The sequence below is a fragment of the Glycine soja genome, chromosome 4, assembly GCF_004193775.1.
Source record: "Glycine soja cultivar W05 chromosome 4, ASM419377v2, whole genome shotgun sequence".
Classification (NCBI taxonomy): Eukaryota; Viridiplantae; Streptophyta; class Magnoliopsida; order Fabales; family Fabaceae; genus Glycine; species Glycine soja.
In genome coordinates, this window is record NC_041005.1 from 35,693,055 (window position 1) to 35,709,465 (window position 16,411).

Sequence of the window (16,411 nt, forward strand, 5' to 3'; positions counted from 1 at the left end):
TTAAAACTTGATATTTTTCAATTTTTATAGACAGTGAATTTATTTTTTTTATGAAACTTTGTGAGAATTTTATTTCAAAATTATAAATAATTACCATGAATTAAAATTAGTTTTGAATATTTGATAATTATTAAGGTATTTTTAAGAAAACATTCATATTATATTCACTGGAGTCCATAAAATTCTGAATATTTTACAAAACTTTTATTTTTATGCTCTTAATCAAATAATGAATTGTAATTCTTATCACCTTTTAAGGTTAAATCTATATTGTTGAATTTTCAACAGACAATCTATAACACGGTTAATTTTTCTTAGAAGTTTCTAAAAGTTTTGAGAAAATGATTATAACCATATTTAATTATGTAGAACATGATTTTGAGCTCACATAATCATATTTAAATAATCTAAGATTTTTCCAAATGTTTGCCACAATTACAAACAATCTTGTAAGTAATCATTGTTTTAATAGTTACCTGGGCTCTAACCCAGAATGATTATTAAAAATCACAATTAAGTAACTCTCAAAATTCTAATCTCAATTAGGTATATCAAAATTTTGATATTCCCTCTAGCTTTTCAATAATAAAATTATGGAAATAAATAATTCTAAAAGTTTGGGTGTTACATGTCATATTGTTATAAATCTATTTTCCTAATTTTGGAAAATCTTAAAGACAACCAAACTATGGGTAGCATTGTTGGAGCATTGTGGTTTCTTCAATTGTGGATAGTGTGATATTTTTTTTATGTTTGTTGCCAATGTTCTAGAATTCAAAACATTAGAGATGATATCTTAAAACAATAAGAATATTAGTTTATAAGATGAAGCAGTAGCGGACTTGGGCTGTTTGAGAGTGGACAAATCCACCCCCTTATTTTAATAAATTTACATGTATTTTTATTAAAATTTTATATTTTGTATCCCTAATTTTGTGTCATAGAACCCCCTTACTTATTCTCATATGAGATTAAGCAAAATGCACCCCTTTATTTTAATAAAACAATAAGTATTTATCTTAAAGTTTTAATTTTATACCTCTTATTTTTAAGTGTTTAAACCGCTTTCTCATTTTTATGAGTTAGATTATTTTTTTTATAATACTTTGTCCCACTGACCTCAAATCTTAGATTTGCCACTGTGATGAAGAATAATAGAACATTATAACCTTAATGTTAAGTCATAAGATGAATTAGGTCCCTTGAATTTTTTGATTTATACAAATAAATATTAAGTTTTGATCCTCCGTGCAAAGAATGTTATTTTATCTGTCATAAGATTTGTCAAAGAGCATGAAAGAGAAAAAAGTCAATTGAAAAAGTTACATATTCCATCAAAAGACAAGGCAGAGCAAGTTATAATGTAATTGAGTCTACAAAAGGTGATTTGACCTTCCACACAAAATATGAAGTATGTGTAAATGAAGATAAGCAAGATTCTTTATCATATCAATTTAACTAGTTGGTGACATGCGTTAAATGTTCTAACAAACATCTTAACCAATGATTATCTTTTTATGAAGGCTATAAATAAATAATGTTTTGAAGTGTTGAAGTTAGAGAAACTAATGCGTGAACAAGCTCAAAGCATTTGAAAATCTTTACAATTTATTCTCAGTTTAGAATCACACTTCTCAAAACGCCTTACACAGCTTGAGAATTCAAACAATGAGCTTAAACTTGTATTCATTTGTAAGATGTTAGAAAAAGTCATTGAATCCTTATCTTTAAACACTAATATGTTTAATTTGTTGAAGTTTGAAGAGACTTTGTATCAAAGAACACTTAAGTGATTAGTCTAAAGAGGTACTCAGTTAAAAGTATCTTGAGAAATAAAACTTATATTTTATATAAAAGATTGTGAAACTTACTAAATTTGTGAAGAACTGAACTTAATTTTAATAATGAAGATAAATCAATATAAAAAACTATATGTTATTTCTCTTTCCTTAGTTGTTTTATCTAACCTTAAATACTGCTATCAAGTTACTTTCAGAAAAATAAAGTTTTTGATAAAACTAAGTCTTCGAAACTATCATCTGTTTCTCTTTTATCCGATGCACGTGACAACTTACTTTTATAAGACAATATTGTGTATTGCAAAAAAGGTTTATGAAAAAGTTTTTAGGGTAGTTTAGTCATCTTTTGTATGTTTTTAGTTAACCTAATTTCTGCATTTGATATACTTTTGCTTATACCATTTGGCTATATTTGATCTATACGTTGGCTACCGAGGCATTGACATTCGACATTCCACATTGACGTTCGGATTTATATATTCACATATGTGGTATGTTTTAGTTTTAATTACGACGTTGATATTAATTGCGTGCATGAATCGCGTTACAAAATAAATTTTATTCGTCTGTCAAATTTTATTAAACAATATTGGAGTTTTATCATATTTTTAATTTATGAGAAAGAGTTTTAAAAATGAGAGTTTTTCGCAACTTAATCAATTAGTAATTCTACAATCATGAATTAAAATAGTAGAATTAAGTAATTATATTACACACACTCCTATATCCTCTCTCTATATGAGTTAGAATAATTATTTTGAATTAAGTATTATTCTTCAAGGTGATTGTTTTTAAGATTTTTTCTTCACTGAGAATGTTTTTAGGTATTTTGCTCACCCTCTTATTTCTTTTAATATATATATATATATATATATATATATATATATATATATACTTTATTTATAAATTAAATTTCAATATTTTTTTTAAAAATTAATCAAATTATCAATTATTTAAAATAATGTTGGATCATAATTTAAGTTATTTATCATATACTTAATATATAATCTATATATTAAAAAAATTGATTGATTATGAATTTTATTTATAATGTAACTTATATATTTAAAATATTTATTAACTATAAATTTATTATATTAAATTAAAAAAATGAAGATATGACGGAAAATAAATATCACTAGTTAGCTAAATAAATCTGTTTTTGGCAATAAATGGAAGTGGTTACACGTGGACATAGGGTAGTCTCTTTTTTGTCCCTGAAGGAACGACCATTTCGAAGCCCCCAGCCCATCCATCGCTAGTCTTCTTCCTTCCTTTGTTATTAGGGTTTCCGGAATCTCCAACACCTTCTCCTTCTCCGTCTTGGATTTCAATTCATTTCTGTTGATGGTTCAGCTGATGAAGAATTCTCGGAAGCCCGAAACGGCGTCGTCCGTGAAGTTGGAGATCGTTGAGGACTCACTAGAAGAAGAGCATGCCCCCCTCAACAAGCGCTGCAAACCCTCAGCCTCGCCTCTGCCTCAGCCTCAGGTTTTGTATTTCGTAGCCTTCCTTTCAATCGCTCGCTAGATCGCGTTTTTAGGCACTCTTTGAGTGAGCCCTTTCTTTTTTTTTTTTTTTGGGCAAATGGTAGTTTTGTTAACAGAGAGGATGACCCGGGACCTTTCCCGTCTTTCTTTCTCCCTTGACCATCCAACCCACCTTATATCTCAATTGCTTGAGTGACCTAACTTTTCAAAACATTTATTTATTTATGTTCTTTTCTCGCATTCATTAACATGTCATCTGCATCATTGCCTAGCTCTTACTTTTCGGAATCATGGAAGAAGCGCTTTGTTTGTTCACGAGAGATGTTGAAATTTTGTGGCTTGTTTGTTTTTTTTAACTTGTTATTCTTCTCCTTCCTGTGCTTGCGTGCGTGCTTGCCATCATTTTAGCAATGGAATGCTTCGGATGATGGTTCTGTCAGTTCTCCTTCCCATCTGAACATACTCGATGAGCCGAGCCCCTTGGGTTTGCGCCTCAGGAAGAGCCCTTCTCTGTTGGATTTGATTCAGATGAAGCTTTCTCAAGGAAGTGCGCAGCAGAAAGAAGATTTAAGCTCCGAGGCCAAAAGGGAGAGCAGGTGTGCCAGTGCTGCTGCGGCATCGTCTGGTGCCGGTGCCGCTGACAAGCTCAAAGCTTCAAACTTCCCGGCTTCGCTTCTGAGGATTGGTTCGTGGGAGGTATATTCCAGATGCTTTGTGTTGCTGCTGCTATGATTAGGAAATGTGTTTTCGTTTATCAACTTTTATTTACTAGCTGAAGGTTCTCTTTGTGGCAGTATAAATCAAGATACGAGGGTGACTTGGTGGCAAAGTGTTACTTTGCTAAACATAAGCTTGTTTGGGAAGTTCTTGAAGGTGGTCTAAAGAGTAAAATAGAAATTCAGTGGTCAGATATCATGGCACTTAAGGCACATTGTCCTGATAATGGGCCTAGCACATTGACTGTTGTGGTAATTTAATTCTCTCTCTATTTTAGCCTCCTGAATAGTTCTTTAAGATGCATAGGTCTATGTATGCATTAGAGTTTGGTGTATCTTTTTTTAATTTCTGTGTTGCAGCTTGCTAGGCAGCCTCTTTACTTCAGGGAGACTAATCCTCAGCCTAGAAAGCATACACTATGGCAGGCAACAGCAGATTTTACTGATGGACAGTCTAGTAAACATAGGTATATTCTTTCACTGTTTTCCTCAAATATGTGGATGTGGGCTCAGAGTTTAACTATTGAAAAGTTTGACGGTTTTATTATTCATTCATCATATATAACCATTCTTAAATATTGCTGATGGGAAATTTGAGAAGGCAAATACACAAGAGCGTGAAGCATACTGAAGTAATCCTCCAAGGGAGGTCTAGTGCCATTTGATATAGTATTTTGTGTACACCAGAGACCTCATTATGTATCTTTTGAAGCATTTCTAATCTTTAACTTAAAAAAATATCATTTTTTGGGGAGGATGGCTGAGGCTAAGTTTTGCAGAATTTTAAGTCTGATGAGGTTTTACTATGATGTTTAGGTCTTACTTACAAGGTTGTGATGTCTGAAAACTTGTCTTATGGTTTGTAGGCTGCATTTTTTGCAATGCCCACAAGGGCTGTTGGCGAAACATTTTGAAAAGCTTATCCAGTGTGACATGCGTCTTAATTTCTTAAGCCAACAGCCGGAGATAATTTTGGATTCACCACATTTTGACACACAACCTTCTGCTTTTGAGGACCCAGACAATCCAAAAGATCATGATCTGCTTCAAGTCAGTGGTAAAGGATCCTCCACGTCTTGTTATCAAGACAGTGGATCACCTCAGGCATCCCTGTCATCATCATTTAAGATTGAACACAATGATCCTCCTGGAATGATGTTGGATAGTCTCCCCCGAGATGCACCTTCACCCAGTTCAGGTACTTATATTAAGGATCTAGTTCATGTTCCCTTCTGTTTCATGTACATGCTATTGGTGGACTGTTCACATTGGTTAGTATCACTGAACATTTGACTTTGGTTTACCTCATCTATCTCTCCCTTGTATTTCAATGGGATTTTCTCAGTAGGCATTCTGACTATATTGTTAGATATCTGAAGCTACTTTAAAGTATGTCCGTTCCATGATTTATGTGGTGTTTTTTTGGCTTAATTGTTTCATTTTTCTGTGTTTTTACTTACAAGTTATGGAGTGTACTTCAATTGAAGGGAGTACAAGCTCTGAAACTGATTCGAAGGGCCCAAGAAATGGGGATCAGATAAAACTTCCTGGACTTCGACCTTCTATGTCAGTGAGTGATTTTATTGGCCAAATTGAACTCTGCCTGTCAGAGCAAATAACCTCTGGGAATCCACCATTTTCTGATGGAGGATCAGAGTACAAGGAGATCCTGGAAGACATTGCCCAACATCTTCTTAATGACAATCAGGTTGCAGCAACTTCTGATGAAAAATCACTCATGTCAAGGGTCAATTCTCTCTGCTGTCTTCTGCAGAAGGACCCTGTTACAGTTCAGAATTCTCATTTTACTGAAGATAATACTGTTGAAGGACCTGATGATGGAAAAGATGTCAAGCCTGCTGTGGAGGAATCAAAGGACGCTTCTGGAGGCAAGCAAGCACTAGGCATGTCTAGGAAAGACTCGTTTAGTGATTTGCTTCTCCACCTTCCTAGAATCGCATCTCTTCCAAAGTTCTTGTTTAACATATCAGAAGAGGATGGTAACAGTCATGCCAGGTAGTTATTCTCATATTTGGAATTTCAAATTGGGCAAGTATGGAGCTATCTAGCAGTGTCTAGCTGCATAGGGAATATTTTATGTCTTTGTAGACATGTGCAAGTTTAATTTCTACCCTAGGAACTACTGGGATTTGGAAAAGTTGTTTTAATGAAGAATCCTGGTAGAGTCCATGTATAAATTGTCAAGTAGATGTGTTAGCTCTGTATTTGTTATTTTATTTTATTGTTTGATTTCTGGGTGTTATGCACAGATGATGTCTGCTTGTAAGTAAATCATGTGTTGCCTATTCAATTATGTGGATTGTATCCATGTCATCCCTTGGAATAGATAAGATCGTAAAGCTGTAGCTGATATTATCACTGGCAAGCTCAGTTTGCATAAATCTAATAATATAATTAGATCGTAAAGATTTAATCTCATTCACCAGTCACTTCAGTTTCCGGATTTACAAATTCCTTACCTAGTTTTCGAATATGTTAATGTTACTCGCGTTTCTTTTTTTGTCTATACACAATATTTGAGGCTTTTTGCTGCCCAGGGGTCAAATTCACCTTCAATACTAGCAAGACACTTTTCTTTTTCACAAAATCATTATTTACTGTTAAAAAAATTTCTTTAAGGAATTGGACCCTTGATTTTGTAGATAAAATTTAGGTTTAATCACTGTTTTAGTCTTCTAATTTATTTTTTAAGTTCAATTAGGTCCTTTATTTTTTATAAATAAATTAGTTCAATTTGATCTTTTTTATATTTTATTTGCTTTGATAATTCTCAATTATTATTCGATCATGGTATACAAATAGAAGAACTTACATTGAGCTTAGGGATAATCAGGCTTGAATTGATAACTTCCTTTATATTTTATTTGGTCCGAAAATTTTGAAAAATGAGATTGAATTTAATTTATAATGTGATTAAATAGAACCCATCTTATAAAATAAGGGACTTAATTGAAATTAAAAAAAAAAAAAGAACTTCATTGTATTATTTTTAAAAATTAGAGGATCTAATTGAATCTTTTAATAATAAGAGGATTAAATTAAACATCAAGCCTTAGGTGGTAATCTAGATAATTTATTTTTTCAACTATCAAATTCAAATTTGTTAATGCAAAATTTCTATCAACTCTAATGTCCACCCATATCAGTAGTGTCAATTGGGTTAACCCACATGTTACCAACCCACTAAAAACTGGGTTGTGTTGGGTTGAAATCATATTTTTTATTCGATTAAAAATTTCAATTCAACTCAACCCGTGTCGGGTTGCGAAATGGGTTAGGTTGACTTGTCAACCCATTTTTTTTATTTAAAAATCAATTATTCTAGTTGTCTAAAATTTTCTCAAATTTTATAATCAAGTATAACTAAAAAAGTGGTAATATGTGATTAAAACTAGTAAAAAAATGTACTTAAAAACTAATCGTAAAAGAATGTTAGGAGTTAAATGTAGTTTTAGAAAAAAAAATAGGTCGATGGATTGAATGGGTGAACCCAACCCAAGCCACGTTGAATTGGTAGATTAAACGGGTTGTGGACTAGACAAATTAATCGGGTTGTGGATTGGGTTAGGTTGACTCGTCAACCCAATTTTTTAAAATAATTATTTTAGTTTTATGAAAATTTTCTCAAATTTAATAATCAAGTATAACTAATAAAGTGGTAATATGTGATTAAAACTAGAAAAAAATATACTTAAAAGCTAATCGTAAAAGAATGTTTTGAGTTAAATGTAGTTTAAGAAAAAAAAAATAGGTCGGTGGGTTGAATGGATGAACCAAATCCAAGCCACATTGAATTGGTAGATTGAACGGGTTGGACTAGATAGATTGGTGGGTTGAAAATTCCAATCCAACCTATAACACCTCGGTATCTGTTTTTCTATATTAAATTAATATATGATATATTGTAAAAATATTTTTAATAATTAAAAAATAAATAAATATTATTATGGAAAGATAAAATTGGTTTGTTTTAAAAAATTAAATAAGTTTTCTTGAACATGTGTTAAGTGAGTTTAGGCCTTGTGTGTGTTCGTAGATTTTCCTATTAAGACTCATTAACATAAGCTTAACTCTTACATAATAGACAAAAAAAAAAAAAACAAAGAAAGAGTCTTTTTCTTTCCCTAAGCAAACCCTTGTCATTTTCTTTTTCTCTCTTCTTGGAACCCTTGCCACTATAGAGTTTTTCGAGGAATCGTTGCACGGAGACCTTTCGGAACCTTGAGTCGGAGTTAGGAGTAGTGTTTCTTAGTAATGTTTTCACATTTTCAAGGTAAGGAGGAGCGGGGCATCTTTTCTTGCATGATGAGTAGAGGAATTACTCTTGAATCACAATTAATCATACATTTGTGCTTCCTTTGATCTTGAATGAATTGTAAATACCCCAAAACTTGTTGACTTTTGTTTTACATTGTTAAATTGAGTGTTTGGATGTTTTAGGGTTCTTGTCCCTTTGTGTCATTTAGGAATTTTTAATCAAACAACCGAATTATCCTATCATTGTGTAGAGGAGGCTGAACCCATGTAGCCGATTGTCGACAAGGGTAACCTGACGAGGCTGTAGAGGTATCTTTAGAGGATAGGTTGAGTGCCGAGGTGTCTTGCAGTGACAACACAAGCATTGCTACAAAGCTGAAGCGACGACTAACGCTTCAACAAAAGTGTTCGCCGATTACCCTCCTAGGGTATTCATGTGTAGATGGTGAGGTTGGCTCTTATTGTTCTCGTTATAATGACAAGGTCTACCTTCTCCATTTCATCAATAACGTCAATGTGTGTTCGTTGATGGATGAGGATAACAAACCTATCCATCTTTGTTGTTGCCGGACAGATGCTTATGAGAGGTCGGATTAGGTATTCTTAATGAAGGAGTTGGTTGCCGACATGCCACCTACCAGGGATTTTTTCTATGTTTATGATTGCATTTTTGTGATCTTAATGTGGAGCTCCCTTTTGATGACTTCACCACAAGCATCCTTTGTATATTGAACGTGGCTCCTTCGCAACTACATCCGAATGGATGGGGACTTTGCAAGCATTCCGCGCCTCATGTAGATTTTTCTGCATGGAGTCGACGATTGGACTATTCCTCTACCATTTTATGACTAGGCCGATAGATCAGGCGAGGTGGGTTTTTTTATGGTGATTATCCTTCCTGGTTGGTGACCATCACTTCTATGATGTGAATAAAAGGCCTTTATTCCCCTTTTATTGGCAACGAGTGCCGAGAAGGTATGATGAGTATCCGGAGGAATTCTTAACCTTCCAAGAATGACACAACTTGACCCTTCTAAGTAAGCTACCAAGGATGCTACTAACAAAGCCTCTTGTTTCACTTTTTAAGTCCTCGGTTCTTTTTAAGGGCATGAGAGGTATACTTTCAGTTCCCTTTATCATACTGAGTTAACATACCTGTGTTGCTTACATCGTCTTCTTTTTTGCAGCTATAGTCCTATCATTTGGCATGGACTTGACTTTGCCAATGTTTACCGAGAGGTCAGTGATACTGCTGGAAATGCCTTCGTGATTCAACCTACGGATCCTCTACCTCCACCGTGCTCTTCGCCTATCGATGTTGTGCCTTTTACTGATAAGAACAAGAAGAAGAGAGTCCGTAGGGAGACATAGGATGAGGTTCAACCTCCAAGGAAGCTACAACAACCGACCCTTCATCAGTTATTTCCTTCTCCTTTCGGGTCATTGGATGCTTTGCCCATGGTGTTGGGTAAAGAGTTCTTTAGTTCCACCTATCATCCATAGGCTTTAATGCCAAATAATGTGGTGTCGAATTTTGGCAGAGACATTTTGCAAGGTGCTGATGCATTGTCCATGTAGGCGATGTACTTCAATCTGCGGGCTTGGTTGATGACCATCGCTCAACAAATGATCCTTTCCAACTCCTCGACCGACCGAGAGGTAATGAGGTTAAAGAAGGAGCTAGAGGGGATGACTAAGGAAAGGGACCAAGCCCTTCATGCAAACATAGAGTTGGCTATCGATAACTTTAGGTTGTAGCGGACGTGAAATTTTTTGAAGGCCGTGAAGCTTCATGGGGTCGAAAGTTTAAGAAGGAGAATGATTCGGTGATTGCCCTAAGGAGTGAGGTGGCTACCTTGAAGGAATCTATGATGAAGGCTAAAGGAGAAATTAAACACAGGCAAGAGCAATACCAAATTCTGATGTGTGGTGCTCGGGATAAGGTGATTGATCGAGGCCGTACCCGAATCACATAAACATTAAAAATGAAGTATCTAGGAAGTGATCCTAGGTCGTCTCCCAACGAGCAATGGTCAACCAAACGTTGATAACAGATAATAATAAAATAGTAACGAATTGGGGGGGGTTGTTTGTTTTTGTAAATTAAATAGCAAGCAATTTTAAATTAGAAAATAATAGAATTAAAACATGTTGTTTCCCCTTGATTCACAAGCAAGTCCCTTAAGCATGAACGTAAATTAAGCACAGAGACAATTAATCAAGCACTAAGCATGCATGGATTAATAACAACAAATACAAAGTAATTGGTGAAGAGGAAAAACTGATCAGAATTCAATAGTAATAACAAAACCTCAAAGAGAGCTATGCTTGATCCTCAAGAGAAAACAACGCTGGAGACTTAGTCTTCCATTAATCAGTAGAAAACGAAATTGTAGATTGAAGCAGAAACGAAATTGCAGAAAACGAATTTTATTCTACGTGAACAGTGCGCATGAATAGTAAAAACAGGAATTCTAAAACCCTAGAATTATTCTCCTCTCCCAAAAACTGCCAAAACTAAAACCCTGGTGTTGTTATATAGGTTTTCAGCCCCAAAGCTTACAAATCTATTTTAAGTCCAAATCCATAAACGAAATAAAATAAAATCTGGACAAGATAAGATAAGATTGGATAAAATAAAATCTGGACGAAATAAAATCTAGATGAAATAAAATCTGGATAAGATAAGATTTGATAAAATAAAATTGTCTGCTCTCTTCAAATTCAAGCCCAATTCCGGATTCAAGCCCAATTGCTTATAATTCTCCTGAAATTAAATTAAAAACACAAAATTAGTCAAGTAGGTCCAAATGATAAAACTGCATAATTAATTTGACAATTAAGGCTAATTAGTAATTAAAATAGTGATAAAAAGGATTAAGAAATAGGAGAAAATAATGACACATCAAATCGCCCCACACTTAGCCTTTTGCACTCCTGGGCAAAATCAAAAAGCAAAGCAAGGAACAAATCCAAAGACATTAAAGAGAAACAAACAAACACAAAAACAATTACATATTCCTCAATGAATCTCAAGGAATGAAAGGAATGAGCAATATCCAACATGTAGAGAGTTAAAGAATCAAGATAGTCATGAAAATCATCCAAGCATCTCAAACATGGCAAGATAGTCAATCAGCTCAAGAATGAAAAGTGATAAAGCCTCATAAGATATGCACTCTATCTCTTAAGTGTCTAGGCTACTGTTTACTCTCAAAGCACCTATGAAAACAAACACCACATAGACTTGACAAGACTCTAAAATTGAAAACCACACCACAAACACATGCACATGAGGATCAAAAGGTCTTTTAAGGTTGTAATGAGGCCAAGGATAAAGTAGAGGAAAGTATGGGATAAGTAGCTAAAACCCAAAGGAATAGAGGAGCAATGGGGAATAAGTGGGAACTAAGAAAAAAGTAATAAACCCCAAAACCAAAATAAAAAATTAAGCATAAAAAGTAAACCCAAAACAAAATCAACCAAGTCCTCAAACCAATCCAAGTCTTCAAACCAAGACCTTATTTATTCAACTTCCTTCTTTTTTTTTTTTCTGTTTTTTTTTTCGTTTCCTTTTTTGTTGTTTTTTTTAACGTGAATAGTAGCATTTGAAAGAATTTGAAAAATAAAGCAACAATTAGGCAATATATGTATATACATCAATCATGGCCAAAATACATCATCAAGCATGGCCAACAAAAAACATATCATCCAATGAAACATACCCCCCACACTTATTCCCAAAACAATTTCAAAGCTCCAAAATTCCTTAAGGGTAGGGTGAGATCATGGTTTTTCACTTAAGGCTTGTAATGAGCTTCAAAACAAAGAAAGGGGAACATAGGCTCAAAGGGGCTATCAAAGGAATTAATTCAAGGTAGACTCATTTGGCTAGAGGCTTATAAGAACAAAATGCCTAAATCATCTCCCAACATGCATGTGAAGCAAGAAGTATCAACAAGAGTCAAGCCAAGGCTATTGTTCAAGCAATCAATGAGGCAAAACACACCGAATAAAATAGATGATGATGGCTCAAATTCTCACCAAGGGTAAATCTATCACTTCCAATTCAAACTTTCAAAACTAACTTGACATGCAAAGAAAAACAAAGATTTCAATTCTCAAAATGCCAAGAAACTCCTATTTCAAAAACAATTACCCATTACCTGTACATAACCTATATTTCAAAGAGAAACATGCAATGTTGTACACAGAACATAAAACCAAAATAACAAAATTAACCTAGAAAACCTAAAAAAATTAAACTAGAAAACCCAACAAAATTAAACTAGAAAACCCAACAAAATTAATCTAGAATACCCAACAAAATCAACAAAATTAAAGAACAATCTCCTCCCCAACACTTAAACAACACATTGTCCTTAATGTAGCACAATCACAAGAACAAGAGCAATCAAAACAATCAATAAAATTGGACAAGTGCAATAAAAGTAAAGAAGGAGACAGAAAAAGAAAACTCCCTAAGTCATGGCGGAAGAGAAGTAGGGTGAAGTAAGGAGGTCTCCTCCACCACTACATCCACTAAGGAGGGATTTGAGAGGAATGGTTTCAGCCGGTGTCCATTAACCTTGAAGCTCTTATCTATGGATTCACTTTTGATTTCAACTGTACCACAAGGAAAAACATTAGTCACCACAAAAGGACCAATCCACTTTGACCTCAACTTACCACTTATGAGTCCGAGCCTAGAGTTATACAATAAAACTTTCTGTCCAACCATGAAGTCCTTCTTAGCTATCAAGTTGTCATGGAACTTCTTGGTCTTCTCCTTGTAGAATTTGGAATTCTCATAGGCTTCTAAACATATCTCATCTAGCTCACTTAGTTACAACTTCCTTTCCTCTCCAGCCTGATCCATAGAGAAGTTGCAGGTCTTTACAGCCTAGTAGGCTCTGTGCTCTATCTCTACAGGAAGATGAAATGCCTTGCCAAAGACAACCCGATAAGGAGACATTCCTATAAGTGCTTTGTATGCAGTCCTATGCGCCCAAAGAGCATCATCCTGCCTGGTGCTCCAAACCTTTCTGTTTAGTTGCACAATCTTCTCCAAGATCCTTTTTAATGATGAGAATCCTAAAACTGGCCAAATACAGGCTAAAGGCCCAAGTGGAGAAGGATAAAGCTCCCGAGTGGAGAAGGATGAAGGCCCAAGTGGAGAAGGATGAAGGCCCAGAGGCAGAGACACTATCAAGACTATTAATTGTTGCTGAAGGCCCAAACTAATTTAAAGGCCCAAGTTAAATATGTTTGTAGTTATAATTTTTATTTATTGTAATTTTGGCCCAAACTGTTTAGAAGGCCCATGTCTATTTTTATCTTTCTGTTCAGATACACCATAAGTATTGGTTTTTATTTTCAATAAAGAAACTTTTGGCATTTTCATAAAATTTGGTGAGAGTTTCTCTCTGGGTTCCTTGTTGAACCAATTATCAGACTTATCAAGGTAATCCTTGTGGCGTCTACCCTGACTTATCTTCCTTCACCGGAAGTGGCGTCATCCAATTCTCCGTAGCCTGTATCAAAACGTTCCGCCCTGTAAGATTCACATCACTTTTTATCTCCCTGTTTGAAATCTCAGCCTGCCCATTAGTTTGGGGGTGGTAAGGTGTGGAAATTCTGTGCACGACCCCATACTTTTTGAGCAAGGAATACATGGATCTGTTACAAAAATGGGTGCCTTGATCACTAACGTTGGCTCTAGGGACTCCAAACCTGCAAAACCAATTAGATCTAACAAAATCTACAACAACCTTAACATCGTTAGTTCTGGTGGGTTTGACTTCCACCCATTTTGAAACATAATCAACAACAAGGAGAATATAAAGAAAACCAAAAGAGACAGGGAAAGGCCCCATAAAATCTATACCCCAGACATCAAACACCTCACAAAATAACATGGGTTGTTGAGGCATTTGCTGTCTCCATGAAAGTGAGCCGTCTGCTCTCTGACAAGGCTCACAAGTGCTACAGATTCTCCACGCATCCTTGAAGATGGTGGGCCAATAGAAACCGTAGTCAAGCACCTTGCGAGCTGTCCTCTGTATGCCAAGATGATCACCAGGTGTGGAAGAATGACAAAATTGTAGGACCTGTTGGATCAAGTGGCCTCAGAATAATTAAGAAGGGGGGGGGGGTTGAATTAATTATTCCTAAACTTTTACTAATTAAAAATTTACTCTTCTAAGGCTTTTACTATGTTGTTAAGAGAATAAGGAGTAGAAGAGAAACTTAACCAAAAGTAAAAGCGGAAATTAAAATGCACACCGGAAAGTAAAAGAGTAGGGAAGAAGGAGACAAACACACAAGAGTTTTTATACTGGTTCGGCAACAACCCGTGCCAACATCCAGTCCCCAAGCGACCTGCGGTCCTTGAGATTTCTTTTCAACCTTGTAAAAAACCTTTTACAAGCAAAGATCCACAAGGGATGTACCCTCCCTTGTTCTCTTTGAACCTAGTGGATGTAGCCTCCACTAGAATTGATCCACAAGAGATGTACCCTCTCTTGTTCTCAATCAACAACCCAAGTAGATGTACCCTCTACTTGTACCACAAAGGATGTACCCTCCAATGTGTTAAGACAAAGATCTCAGGTGGTTAAACCTTTGATACTTTATGAATGGGGATACAAAAGAATTCTCAGGCGGTTAGTCCTTTGAAAACTTTTGTATAAGGGAAAGGGAAGAATCAAAAGAATTCTCAGACTGTGTCGTTTTGAATTCTTTGACAAGGGAGAAGAGAGACACAAAATAATTCAGGCGGTTAGTAAAGGATTGTATAAGATTGATTGGATTAGTATTAGAAAGATTGATTGAATGAATGAATAAAAATACAAAACAAAGCCTTGCTTTTATAGACTCTTCATGTCTGGTCAAGAAGACCATTTAGAAGAGTTATAACTTTTAGAAAAACTTAAAACCAATTTGAAAAAGTCAAAAACCTTTTGAAGAGTTACATCTTTTGATTTACTCAGAAACAATCACTGGTAATCGATTACCAAATCAGTGTAATCGATTACACAAGGCTTTTATGTGAAATGATGTGACTCTTCACATTTGAATTTGAATTTCAATGTTCAAAGGCACTGGTAATTGATTACCAAAACATTGTAATCGATTACTGCTTTTTGAAATTAATTGGAACGTTGTAAATTCAGTTTGAAAACTTTTTCAAATCCATTTTGCTACTGGTAATCGATTACAATAATCTGGTAATCGATTACCAGAGAGTAAAAACTCTTTGATCTTGATTAAGCTTTTCATACTTATCTTGATTAAGCTTTTTCTTGATTCTTGAATAGCCTTTTCTTGATTCTTGAATCTTGAGTCTTGAACCTTGATCTCTTGAATCTTGAATCTTGATTCTTGAATTCAACTTTCCTCTTGAATCTTGAAGTGTTCTTGATTCTATCTTGAACATCTTGAACTCATTCTTTGATTGACCTTTGAGCTTTTTGTCATCACCTTTGGCATCATCTTTGTTATTATCAAAACATCTTTGAATTACTCTTGATTCACCATGAAGCTTTGCTTCTACAATCTCCCCCTTTTTGATGATGACAACTTCTGAAATCAAGAAACACACACACACACACACTTTTTCCTAGTCGATCACTCACATAAATTCTCCCCCTTTGTTTTTGAATTTATGCTTTTCTTAAAATTAAGTTGATTACTCATGTGAGTTCTTGATTTAATCCCTATTTCTCTCCCCCTTTGGCTTCAACAAAAGCCAAAGTTCGTATCAAATTTAAAGTATTCAAATATAACTAAACATCCATAAATGACTATTCATACAAGAGAATAGAAAACAATTAAACAAGATAACTTAACCATTCATCAATCTTAGAAAGATAATACTTCATAGAATGTCATATAATCCAGAAAGTCATTCATAATATTCAAATAAAACATATATGAATAATTAAAAAATATAAAACACAATATCAAATGTAAGTACATACGACTAGTCATATATTATTAAAGTAATTAAGTTTAAAACACATAATCATAAACAACCAAGAGCAAGTCAATATGATCATCATGTTCAGTCATACTAAACAAATATTTAAAAGAAATACTAAATGTTCAAATGTCATAAAAACATAGC

The 16,411-nt window shown here is 34.5% G+C and overlaps 1 protein-coding gene across 1 annotated transcript; it reads left to right on the forward strand.

Annotated features, from left to right (window-relative positions):
• Positions 1-2,998: 2,998 nt before the first annotated feature.
• On the forward strand, positions 2,999-6,455 carry LOC114409627. Its single transcript, XM_028373144.1, has 6 exons — positions 2,999-3,290; positions 3,698-3,985; positions 4,084-4,257; positions 4,366-4,472; positions 4,872-5,203; positions 5,469-6,455. The coding sequence occupies exons 1-6, from the start codon at positions 3,147-3,149 to the stop codon at positions 6,023-6,025; spliced, it is 1,602 nt and encodes a 533-aa protein (XP_028228945.1). The 5' UTR covers positions 2,999-3,146; the 3' UTR covers positions 6,026-6,455.
• The last annotated feature ends 9,956 nt before the right edge of the window (positions 6,456-16,411 follow it).

What these genes read in the sequence shown, in the direction of transcription:
- LOC114409627 (XM_028373144.1), top strand. Translation starts at nt 3,147, where the DNA reads ATGGTTCAGCTGATGAAGAATTCTCGGAAGCCCGAAACGGCGTCGTCC. An exon ending in CGCCTCTGCCTCAGCCTCAG is followed by an intron (nt 3,291 to 3,697) that starts GTTTTGTATTTC and finishes CCATCATTTTAG; the next exon opens with CAATGGAATGCTTCGGATGA. An exon ending in GGACAGTCTAGTAAACATAG is followed by an intron (nt 4,473 to 4,871) that starts GTATATTCTTTC and finishes TATGGTTTGTAG; the next exon opens with GCTGCATTTTTTGCAATGCC.